The sequence below is a fragment of the Nannospalax galili genome, unplaced genomic scaffold (assembly GCF_000622305.1).
Source record: "Nannospalax galili isolate Female #2095 unplaced genomic scaffold, S.galili_v1.0 scaffold291, whole genome shotgun sequence".
Classification (NCBI taxonomy): domain Eukaryota; kingdom Metazoa; phylum Chordata; class Mammalia; order Rodentia; family Spalacidae; genus Nannospalax; species Nannospalax galili.
This window is the reverse complement of record NW_008330588.1, coordinates 133,779-146,798: the sequence shown is the minus strand read 5'-3', so window position 1 is coordinate 146,798 and position 13,020 is coordinate 133,779. Positions and strand designations below refer to the sequence as shown.

Below are 13,020 nucleotides of genomic sequence, written 5' to 3'. Positions count from 1 at the left end.
AGTGGGGCAGTATGACCCATTTTGCTACCTTAGGAAGTAGCCAAAGCTTCAGAGCAGGACTGAGTCCTTCAGTCATCCTTGCTCAGTGCCAGTGCACAGTGTCTTTTGAATCTTCAGTCGGGCCTATTGGATGGCTGTGGGAAATGAGGACATGTTTTAAAAAATTGCAGTACCAGACTCTTCTCTATACCTCAGAGAGAGCCAAACTTTGAACAGGATCAAAGAGGGTGTAAGAACAGAGCTCAAGGATGAGAAACCCCCCAGAGACCAAGAACAGAGGAGAGAGCTTGGCAGTGTGTGTGAAGATGTGTCCTTCCCGCCAAAGAAATGAAAAGGGAGCGTGAAGAAGAAAAGAGAAGTGAGATGCCCTGAGCAGCTGTAACTCAGCATCGGCTGACATTCCCTCAGAGACTGAATTTTGTGGCTAATCCAGGACTAAGGGTGCCTTTTCAGCTAATGTGGGGACCTAGAGGAAGACGAAGTCATAGAATTGGAAACAGCATCAATCAAAGATAAAAGCTTCTCTCGTGATTTGTTAAATGTTAACCAACTTTTCTTTTTCTGTCTTTAAGAAAAACACCCATGACGTGAGTGATGATATTAGGGAAGGAGATCCAAGATATTAGGGGAGTTTGTTTGCTCTTTAGATAGGAAAACTGTCAAACGGGCCTTGTGGAGGCTCCTCCTGAGAGCTGATAACGACATCTTCAACCTGACGGTGACACTGAGTGGGGTTTCAGTGACAGTTGGTGACATGGGACTGAAAACAGATTGAAGGGAAATGACTAGAATTCTCCCCTGTATATCTCCCTCCTGCATATGCCCCGTTTCAACAGGACTAGAAGAAGAAGGAAAGGCAGAGATGAGGGGAAGCATGTACTAAGGGTTTACTGTGTGTCAAGCACTGTTGGGACCTGTTGCTATACATTAAAGCTTTTTGATATTGGTATTGCGGACTGAGCCCAGGGTCTTGCACGTACGAAACAAGCACTCTATTACTGAGCTGCAGCAGTGCCTCAGTAAGTTATCAAGACTAGCCTTGGACTCACCCTGTAGACCAGGTAAGCCTTCAACTCAGGATCTTCCTGTCTCTCAGCCTCCCAAGTACCTGGGATTATGCCACTAGGATATCATTGGCTAATGTAACCTGTGGGGGAAATGGGTATGGAAAGATTAAATAATTGTCCCCAGTGTGGCTATGGGGCCAGAATGTGAACCTAGGTAGCCTGGCTTGAATATACCTTCCCTGATGTACTGCTCAGTGGTAGGAAGATGTAAAAATAAATACCATGTGTGCCTGTCCACCATACTGGGTCTTTTGTGTATTTTCTACTTGAATGCTTCTAAAAGTTATTCTCCTCCAAAATGCTCCCATAGATCACAATGGTCAGCTCGCCTGAAATGACTCTAATTTCAGAGATAATTTTAGTAAACACATTTGAAGTTAAAGAAACAGTAATTTTAATATTCTAGTCATATTATAAACTGAAATAACATTCCAATCTGCATTGTATCAGACTTACTTTATAACTCCTGTCTTTTTTTTAATGCCTCTAGATAATATAGTTTTGTAGCTAACATTACAAACTTTTCCTATGATTTGTGTGAGGGCATCATAACTTTTTTTTTTTTTTTTTGGACTTTTTTGAGACAGGGTCTCCCTGTAGCCCCAGCTGCCCTGGAACTCACTATGTAGCCCAGGCTGGCCCCAGAGATCCGCCTGCCTCTGCCTCCCGAGTGCTGGGATTAAAGGCGTGCACCACCACACCCGGCATAGCATTTTTAAATGGATGACATTTTGATTCCTTTTGGTATATTCATTATAACTTGAGTTTTCTAATAATCATTGGATGTGGAGATTTAACACTAACTTTAAAGGCATTTGGGGTAGATATTAGTTATCAAAAAGTACTCAGTAGCCAAAGTTCATTTTTCTTAAACTGCCTTTCCTTGTTTTTCTGTTCTCAGGCATCTACCGAACAGAAAAGGATAAAGGTACTTTGTATGAGCTCACCTTCAAAGGGGACCACAAGCACGAGTTCAAACGGCTCGTCCTATTTCGACCCTTTGGCCCTATCATGAAAGTAAAAAGGGAAAAACTCAACATGGCCAACACTCTTATCAACGTTATCGTGCCCCTAGCGAGGAGGGCGGACAAGTTCCGGCAGTTCATGCGGAACTTCAGGTCTGTTTGTTTGCACAGTGCCTGTTGGAACTCTGAATCATTTCCCATCATCTCCTTCACTTACCCTGCCGAGTACAAAGGCTCCTTTCTCTCTCTGTTCCCCTCTGTTTTCTGCATATGAAGTTTATCGTTTATATTTGCTTTTCCCAAAAGCAATTAGGAAACTTTCAGGTAAGTGTATTTACCTTCAGAAGTAAAATCTAGGAAAGATGGGTTTTCGGTCTGCTCTACAGAGATGACAGTGCCCGGTGTGGTGCATTAAGTTCTGAGTTGAGCCTGGCCTCATGTCTGGGGGCAACAGCAACTGAGATTCTCAGTGCCAAGTGAGGTTTGAAATCTGAGGAGCAGGCAGGGGATGGCTCGTGGCAACAGAACCCACATCAGCAATGACTCTGATCTAGCAGAGGACTGGATTCCTTTGCTGCCCTGCTCTAGCTGGGGCCAGAGTGAATTGAATCACACTCTATTTCTTTATTCTAAGCTGTTCCCTAAAAGACTAAATTTAATGCTATACCATGAAGGTTGCAGGGACTCATTTAAGGTTGCAGGGACTCATTTTGGTAACTACTCACTGAGTGGACCTTTACTGTCTGGTACACAGGAGGATTTGTGGGTGTGTCTCAGAGCCCTTTACTGAGCCACAGTGGATCCCAGCATCTTTTATGTCTGGAATTCACATACTGACTGAGGTTAACGAGTTAAATGATTTCATCAGCTTGTTTTAAAGAACCAGCTTATTTCATCTAATTATAGATCCTGGAAGATCAAGGTGATTTTTGAAATATTTTCTCATTAAGTTCATATTATTAAAAGGCAATGGTGTGCAGTATAAGGATGTGGTTGTCTAGCTCATGATCAGTGCTTTGGTTTTTACTTAAAGAGCAATCCTTTTGTAATTAAGGTATTTAATATCAGAATCAAATCATCTCAGAAGGGACCTTTGAGGTCATCTGGTCTAATGCCTCTTGCATACTAGAGACCCTCTTACTAGAATCTTGACTTACTACACTCTGCAGGAAGCTTCCATACCACGTGACTGCTCTTCACAAGGTGGACGTCCCTTTGTGGAGACCAGCTCTCGCTGGAACCCTCTTCACCAGTTGGGGCTGAAGTATTGTTGGAAAAGGTAAAAGTCCCGAGAATAAAGATGGGGAAATGAAATTCAGTTCTAGCTGACACTTAAAAATCACACACACAACATTCCTCATATACCATTGCCTGATGTTCACCTAATCCTGTATCTCCTGCTGTCCACAGGCAGGTGCGGGGAGGAAGAGACTGCTTCTGTTTAGGCAGAGTGTTTGGAGGGCCTGCTGTATGTGCCTCTCATACCTCTCACTCAGATGTGAAAATCAAGAAAATTTGGGATTTTCATGAAAAAACAGAAGATACTAACTCAGAGTTAACTCAGAAACTACTAATTCAGTGCCACAAACACCTGTGAGCACAAGAACAGCCTCCCAGAATAGGTGGCACATGGGAGGAAGCCGAGTAGGCCATCTGCTGTGTGATCAAGGGGTTGCTGAGTGTGTGGAGGGCTCCGAAAGGGGGATATGAGAGCATGAATACCTGAGAGGATTTAATTCTAGATAAGAGTTAGGTCAAAATAGGATGTTTCAAATCAGGATCAGAAAAGGACCATTCAAGGCATATTGTTAAGTAATCAGGCAGACACGGTTGTTGTCGCAAAACTCTCACCTCAAAGGGGATAAGAGATAGTTTATTCTGGAGCCAAATATGAGTGACTGTAGCTGGGGAACACAGATTCAGGTTACCCCAAATTCCATGTTTCAGCATGGAAGCAGTTTCATGAAGTTTTTATAGTAACGGAACAAAAATGAATCATAAGTCAAGACAGTTTTCAAGTACATTGATGGGTGCAATCAGGCCAAGCAAAGGGGGGGGAGCTATGATTTCTACTATAGGTCTCAGATGCTATCTGATTATTTTCTCAGCCCTTTAATTGGTGGGAAGGAACACTTTCTTTGTTAAGTGGATGCATTCTATTAGTCGCAAGGTGTTAAAATCAGAAACAGGTGGGCAAGGAGTGGCTATTTATTACTAAACACAGCCCAAGGTAGTTGTAAATAGGTTGTGGATCTGCAACATTCCAAACTCTCCATAGTCACTGAAGTCTTAATCAGTTGGTCAGTCTTACAGGAAGTTCAGTTCAAGATGCAGGATTTTTCTGGGAACTTTCATTCACACAATTCTTATTTCACACAGAAAATTAAACTCTGGCCAATTAGATGTTTAGATACAATTAATATAGCTATAAAATTGCTGGGAGAAAATATAGGGACTATAAATCTTTACCAGCTACTCATCTGACAGAGAACTAATATCCAGAATATGCAAAGAACTCAAAAAACAAAGAAGAAAGAAAACAAATGTCCAATTACAAAATGGGCCATTGATTTTTTTTTTTTTAAATGTTAGATGTTCGTGAAGTCTCTTCCAATTCAAAACTGGGACGTATGAGTTCTGGTTGACACTGAGATGATATCATGAGTGACTTTTTTCTCGTTTTGACCTGTTTTATACATTACCATTTAACTACCCTATGTTTTATTTTGTTTTAAAATTCAGGACCAGGGAGATGGTTCAGTGGACAAAAACACTTGCTGCATAAGCCTAATGAACTGAGCGTAGTCCCTGGGACCCACATAAAGGTGGAAGGAGAAAACCAACTCCACAAAATTGCCCTTGACCTCCACACTCACATTATGGTGTGTGTGACTGACTCTCTCTCTCTCTCTCATCCCCCCTCTTCTCTCTCATACACAGACACACACTCATAATAAATTTTTAAAAACTTAATTCAACGAAAGATTATTTTGGAGTTTCTAATTTAAACAGAACTTTGTAGCTTATGGAAGCAATACTTGGCTATTACAAGATGTTTCAACAACATAAAGAAGCACAAGGAATAAATTATTTAAAAAGTGACTCCAGGGCCTAGGGAGATGGCTCAGTAGTTAAGAGCACTGGCTGCTCTTCCAGAGGTCCTGGGTTCGATTCCTCGTACCCACATGGTCACAGTCGTTCATGACTCCAGTTCCAGGGGATCCAACGCCTTCTTCTGGCCTCAATGGGTATTGTACCACATGAGTGCACTTACATATATGCATGCACTTACATATATGCAGATAAAACTCATATACACAAAATAAAAATAAATAAATCAAAAAAATTAAAAATAAAAGTAATTTGAAGTGACTTTGGATCCTACAGCTAACCATCATTCACATCAGTTTAACTCCATTTCCTATCACCTTTCTCTGCATACATTCGCTAGAAAGGACAGCCCACTCACTATAGAGAAGTTAATGCTCCAAGAGAAATCCTAAACAGTCTATTTCTAACTTACGAATTAAGTTTTATCTTTCTTAAATTTGTGGTAGAGAATCTGAACATACTAGAAGAAATTGCTAAATTTCCAAAAAATATTTCTTCACTGTAACAGATGACATTAGAGACCCCTCTAATGTTGAAAAAGTTATTTTGCAAAACAAAATATGGTTGGAATTATAGCGTATTTTTACAAATTTTTTGTTCTAGCGGGGGTGTCTTTTTGAGACAGGGTCTCCCTATAGCCCCAGCTGTCCTGGAACTCACTATGTAGACCAGGCTGGCCTTGAACTCACAGAGATCTACCTGCCTCTGCCTCCCAAGTGCTGGGATTAAAGGCATGCGCCACCACACCCGGCTACAAAATATTTTAATTTCAGATTGAATTGACTGACAAATTTCAAGAGGAAAGAGAACCCACACAGTGCTTGCTTCTCTCTCCTCCATGGTCCCTCTGCTTTCTAAGTTTAGCCATCTATTATTTTCACCTTGTTGGGGTATGCAGCCTTTACATTCTGTTTTGCAGAGGGCCAACCCTATATTCAGATGAGTTTGGTATATTTATCTAGTTCCCTTAAGACACCATCTCTATTTTCAGTTCTTAGTTAGCTATATTTAATGGACAAGAAACTTTTCAAGGAGGGCCATAATGCTTGGTCACAGGTCAAGTATTACAGAAGGGCAGCTCGATTGGGCGTATGGATTTGGGGTCACACTTTCCATGGGATTTTATAGACTTTCTTTAGACATTGAATAATAACATGGAAATGTGCTGATAGACTTTATTTTGTCTCTCCTAAAAATGATTTCCTTTTGCCTCAAGATCTGCAGAATCCCTTCATTAGTCTTGAATCACAATAACTTAATTAGGTTCATGTGTTCTCCTGGGCACTTACCGTTCTCTGGTCATTTGCCTGGAATGTAATTGCCTGTGTTAGATTGTGGAATCTTTCATTTGAAGGCGTTTCGTGGTATTCTGTTTTAAGTAACTCTGCTTTACTTGTTGGATTCTGTGCTACATGGCACAATTGTGTATCTAATTTTCTCCATGTACTAGCTTCTTGGTTTTTCTCGTGTGTGTGTGTGTGTGTGTGTGTGTGTGTATGTGTGTGTGTGTTGCATTCATGTGAACATGCACATGCAGAAGCCAGAGCAGTATGTCAAGTGTCTTCCTCTATCACTCTCTTCCTTTGTCTTGAGAAGGGGTCTCTCACTGAACCCAAAACCCCAAAGCTTCCCTGGTAGCCAAGCTGTACTTGGAAGCCACATGTCTCTGCCCACTTATACTTGGATTACATTACAGGCATGTATGGCCATGCCCACCTTCTTATCTACGTGCTGGGTATTCAAACTCAGATCCCCATGTTTGCAAAACAAGCTTGCTTACCCACTAGGTCATCTCCCGAACACTTCTCTGCTTTAAATATATATACATTATTTATTATTTTTATTTTATGTATATGAATGTGTTGCCTGTATGTAAGTACACCTGTGTCATGCAATGCCTGCAGAGGTCAGAAAAGGGTATTGGATTCCCCTGGAACTGGAGTTACCGATGGTTATTAGCCTGCCATGTGGGTGCTGGGAATTGAACCTGGGTCCTCTGCAAGAGCAGCTAGTGCTCTTAACTACTGGGCCATTTCTCCAGACCCATCTGGCTTTTTTGTTTGTTTGTTTGTTTGTTTAACTTTTATCTGCATTCACTTAAGTCTTCCCTACACATCAATAATTTGATTTTTTTTGATAAAGGTGTTCTGTATCTTCCTAAGAATATGTCTTTTTGTCATTGACTTATTTCCCAAGCATAAAATGTGCCCAGTACTGTGATTTTGTTTTGTTTTAAAATGAACTTTTTTTAATTGAATTTGTATTTCTGTGAAAGCAAAACAATTGTAAGACATTTTCTTTCAGTTGAGTCATATTCTCTTTCAGACTAGATTTTCATTTGTTTTAGATGCACTTTCTTTGGGAGTACTGTGCTGTTTCTAGTCTTCCTTCAGGCTTCTACTCAAAGGCCTGCCACACTTCCTGTTTGCTGTGGCACAGAGCAAGTGGATTCTCCTTCACTCATTCATCTTACCTGAGAACAATTCCATCCACTCCTAGCTGTATTTTGAGGGCAGAATATTGCTGTCTTTGCTTTATCTGTGGTGTGAAAGAGCAGGTGAGGAGAGGAGCTTAGCTAGGCTTTGTGCAGCTTCCGTTGTAAGTTCCCAGTAGCTTGGTACTTGGCTCTGGGATGGATACCAAGCTGCCCCCAGGCTCACTACTCCGGATGGAATGGATCCTTTCTTTAAGGTTAGCTATGCTGTGCTTTCACTGTGGGCCTGAGGTGAGGCCTCAGAATCAGCCCTATTTAGTTACTTTTCTCACCATTCTCTATGCCTACAAGTCAAGAGGAAAAACTGAAAGTTTAGGCTGTGCATTTAATGGTTCCATTAAGCGTGGTGGTCATGTGTGAGATAGCTCAACTTTCTCTGCATGCCTCCTTCTTTTCCTGCTCTGACAAAGTACTTGGACTAAATGGGATAAGGTGTCCAACTTTGCACCTGAGGCAGCCACTTACTTTTTCAGCTGCCAGTTCACAAAATATGATTAGGATCAAACTCTTCTCTTCTTCCCTCTTCAATGAAGAAGGTCCAAAATGTTTCTGTTGTGTTTCTTCTTGTTGCTGGTGGATGCTGTTCTGGGACACTAGGGTGGGACGCCGGGACCCCCATGCCACTGGGCACCTTCTGGCTTCATCAGTTTCTTTAATACAGTGTGGCTCATAGACCTCCCTTCTAGGAGCAGTCCCTGGAACAAAGTCACCTGAGCCACAATAGTGATAGATAAAGTAGCCTATGGATGAATCTGGTTGATCAGGAGGAAGCACCAGGACACAGATAAAACTCCATCAGAATACAGTTTATTAGCAAAGGAACACATGGGACAGATTCCCTTCCGGGCAGGGAAAATGTCTGCCCCAAGTCATGAGCTGGGGTCTTTTTATAAGGGGAGGCTTCTGCTTCCTGCAGAAGGTGGTAAGATATAGATATAGATATAGATATATAGATATATAGATATATTTTTTTAAAGTTAGGCAGGGGGTGGGGGGAGCAGGAAAGCAGGACTGTTAAAACCTGCCCTCTTTAGAGATCAAAGTGGAAGCCTGCTGTGTCCACCAAACAGTGGAGAAAAGTCTGCTTCTCTTGACTTCAAAGACCAGGGTGCTTATCAGCTCAGTTCCCTTTTCCCCTTTTCTCAGGGGCTTGTGAGGTCCGCAAGCTCCTGTTGGTGAGGGGGCGGGGCTATCTGAACTTTAACAAATAGAATCTTCCATTTCTCACTGTGCCCTCCTCTTCATGACATGCACTGGTCATTTGTTGGGGGCTAGATTTTGACCATGTTTACCTTTGGCACATGCTTTACAATGATCACTATTTGAGGCTGACTGATCTAAGACATTAGCCTTTCAGGACTTCCCTGCTTTGATACCAACTGGGCAGGGAACCTTTTGCATGTTGCTTCAATTATCTCAACTTTACGGCCTTCTAGAACATGAAGGTCCAAGTCCAGATGCACCCCTTTGCAGCTCTGTGCTGACCACAGTAGATAATTTTAAGGTTTTCATGGTGGCATAGGATTTCTAATTATTCACCTAAGACTTACAAGGAAAGGCTAGGACTTAGAACAAATATGTCTCCATTTGTTCCTGAACAGAAGGAATGAACATGGAACTTGGAATTCCTGAGGGAGAGCAATCCTGATCTTGAGATAGAAAGTGGTCCCTGGGGAAGACTGAGTCACCAGTTTGAGGGCAAGCACAGGTGCAAGGTACAAAGAACCAAGGCCATGGTTTCAAGCTTCAGAACTATGCTTCTGGTAGACTAGGGGAGCAAAATGGATTCATCAATGAACAGACTGATATGTTTATTATCATTAATTTTTTCTGATTATTGTAGTCATAACAATTAACTGTAAAAAGTATTTGAGTACAAAATATAAGTTCATAAAACCATTTTTATAAAGGTCAATATACAGGATTCGATTGCAACACATGAAAGGAATAAATACTCCTGGGACCTAAGAGTAGGGAAAACAAACCTCATCACAGTGCCCATTTTCTGAACTCCCTAGTAGACGAGGAGAAAAGGGACAAACAAGGGCTGGTTTACATCAGCCTTGGTATTTAATGAAAAGGAGCCTTTGTTGGGTGACAGGAGCTTCTTTCCAGCAGCACAGCCTCAGGGCCCCAAGAGAATGAATGATGTTCCTAGCATGCACAAACATTAGGATGGCAAAACTTGAGTACTGCCATCTACTTAAGAATCAAAAGCCCTTTACACCCATGGGGCAGATATAGATGACTTTGGTCTTGGTGTTGCTGGGCTGCCAAGTGTGACCCCATCTTGGGTCTAGGAGGTCAGATGGCTGGTCACTTAAGAAGGTTGTTAGCCACCATCAGGTTGGCCTGTGTCAAGCCATCCAGGCCCTATGAACGTACCCCAATCCTGGGGAATCACAGGACCTCTAGTCCTGTTTTCATATATGCTCCTGGCCCAGCAGCTAGTGCCTTAAGCTGTCTTCTCTTCTTGGCTTTTGCTAATCACTTCATTTTGCCTTTGAAGCTGTCTCCCGTTTGGCTTTGACTGATGAATTTCTCTCATCTATGTTATGGATTTTTAGGCTCATCTGGTATTTCAACGTGTGTTTTGTTTGATAGCAGGAAGATTCTCATCATTACAAAGCTATAGATCGTCAGATCATTATCTTCTTGCCTCTCGCAGGAGGAGGGGGCCAGGGACTTTTGGAACATATTGTTTATAATTTTTTTTAAAAAACTTTTCTCTCTTTGTTCAAAATTGCTTGATTTTTATTTCGACTGTCTCCCGCTGGACGAGCCCTTTCGTTGTTGGGTTCCTCTTCAGACTGGGAGTGTTGTTTTTTTGTTTTAATGTTCCTTGTTTTGTTTTTTTTTTTCCTTCCGGCTCTCTCATCACTCCAAACACATTTATGATATTTTAATGCGCTGTTGGGGAGATCTTTTACTTGAACTTTCTTTAGCAGCTCTGTCTTTCATTGCCGTTGGGCCTACAGCTTTTAAGATTGTTCTGGAAATTTCTGGGGAAAAAAATTGAAGCAGTGATCATAGAGTCTGTAATTAAACGACCTTAAGCATTTAGGTAGGCTAATATAGGTGACTGAAAATCCATAGGATAGACTCCTACGTTCTCTGTATTCCTCCAAGGCAATGGATTCTGTTTTATACAGTACAGTCCTCCCTTCCTACCAAGCCCCACCACCCTCCTATGAGCCATTTCAATATTCACAAACCAGAGCTGTACCAAGATGTCATAGTTAATGAACTTGAGAAACACCAAATTTTGTCTATCACATTATCTTACTAAAGAGTTTAATTTGAGCCATGGATTATGTAGAAATGTCTACCTGAGAGCAAAAAATGGTCAATTTGAAAATGATCATGTTTTCTGTATTGCAGTGAAAATCAGGAGAGAAGGTCCCAATTGATTGCAGGTCAGAATTCCTCATAATTTCCTAACAATGCTCACAATACCCAAATAATAGAATAGGAAAATTATCTACTAATTAATGTTGGCATAGGAGGCAAGAAAAGGATGCACTGAACAGAATATCGTTTTACAAACAGGTCTCAGAGCACCTCAAGAAGCCCCTGTTCCCTCCTTATGGAACCAGTTCCTTACAGTATTCCCAGTTCCTCCTTGGCTGAGCAGTTTCCTTCCTGTGGACGTAACACACCATAGGTAGAGTTGGGGACTGATTAGGAGTACTCCCATTTCTGATATATTTTCTTCCCATGTATTTGAGTGAAAACTGACTTAGAAAAGAATAACAATGAGATTTCCTCAAAACTGTGCCTTTTCTGAGCTGTGAAAGTGTTTCTTTTCTCCTCCCCTCCCGTGTAGTTTACTCACCTATAACGCTCGTCTGAGATGCTCTGTCCTCTGTAAAATCCATCACCATGTTCTTGTCTGTGTCCTTTTGGCTCATCATCCTCTGTAATTTCATTTTTTTTCCAATCTGTACTATTATAGCTCCTCGGTTATCCCAGTTTGCCTGGAACTTAAGGATTTCTTGCATGTGGAATTTTTGTTGGTAAAACCTAGAGAATCTGAAGTAAACCTGGATGATTTTCCCCCTGAAAAGACCATATATAACTCTTTCTAATCTGACTCCAATGGAAAGAATACATGGCCTAACCTATGTGCTCACTAAATATGTATTACTGAATTTGTGTGCATTACTCTGATTTACGTCACTATAACAAAGTGTCTAAGGATAAGTATGTATGAAGAAGTTGGTAAGACAGGCATGGTGGTTTATGCTTATAATCTCAGCACTTGGGAGGTTGATGAGGGAGAGTACTTTAAGTCTGGAGCCAATCTGGGCCATATAATAACAGCCTTGGGGGGAGAGAGAGAGAGGAGTGAGAGGGGAGAGAGAGAGAGGAGAGAGAGGCCACATAATAAATTCCAGGCCAGCCTAGGCTAGAGAGAGAGAGAGAGGGAGAGGGAGAGGAGAGGAGAGGGAGAGAGAGAGGAGAGAGAGAGGAGAGAGAAAACGGTTTACCTAGGCCATGGTTTTGGGGCTTGATCCCAGCATTGACTTGTCTCTGGTGAGGCTGTCACATGGAATGGAATCAGGGTAAGAATAAACAAGAGAAAGATATCACAAAGGAGAGAGGCCGTCAGGAGCCAGGAGGCGAGGAGGAAAAGTCTCCCTTTCCGCATCCCTTTCCCTCTGGTTTCTTCTCTGCCCTTTCCCTCTTTCCCTTCTCTGTCCTGCCCCTGCCCTTTCTTTCCCTTTCTTTCCCTTCCCCTCTCCCTCCTCCTTCCCCTTGTTCTTCCTTTCCCTTCCTCATCCCACTTCCCGTTCCCATTCTCCATCCCTCCCCTTCTCTTCCCTTGGCTTTCTTTCCTTATGAAATAGGATCTGACTTTGAACTTAGAATCTTCCTGCCTCTGTCTCCCAAATGCAGGGATCACAGGCATGTACCACAAGACCTGGATTAATCTTCTTTTATAACAAGAACTGACTAAGGTTCCACAAAGCCTTAAACTAATTCCTTCCGAAAACATTGCCCACAATGACCTAATTACCTTGCACTAAACCCTACCTTCTAACTTCACCACAATGAGAGCCAAGCTACCAACACGATTCTTGAGTGAAAAATGTCTGCAAAACCACAACACAATGTTTCCACAGGCCATTCAGTGTGGGGTGTATAAACAGACATCCCTTCTGTCAATACACACATCTTGCTGTCTTTGATCTACTACGAGATCCTCAACCTTCCAGTTTTCCCTGATATGTTCATGGATGTCTCTGCTCAGAAATATTTTTTTTTTTTACAATTAAAGTTACAGTTTTAACAATATACAAAATATTACAGTACTTCAGATTTTTTGGCATAATGATTACAGATTTGATAAATACATTTTATATCTCATAATAGAGATGAA

At 41.7% G+C, this 13,020-nt stretch overlaps 1 protein-coding gene across 9 annotated transcripts in view; it reads left to right on the top strand.

Moving 5' to 3' along the window:
• The window catches only part of Csgalnact1 (chondroitin sulfate N-acetylgalactosaminyltransferase 1), a 353,381-nt gene that overhangs the window by 300,052 nt on the left and 40,309 nt on the right, over positions 1-13,020 (top strand). For all 9 annotated transcript variants that reach the window (XM_029554628.1, XM_029554624.1, XM_029554618.1 and 6 more), the window contains one exon: positions 1,969-2,185. In XM_029554628.1, coding sequence (XP_029410488.1) covers positions 1,969-2,185 — 217 coding nt within the window. The remainder of the gene's footprint in view (positions 1-1,968; positions 2,186-13,020) is intronic.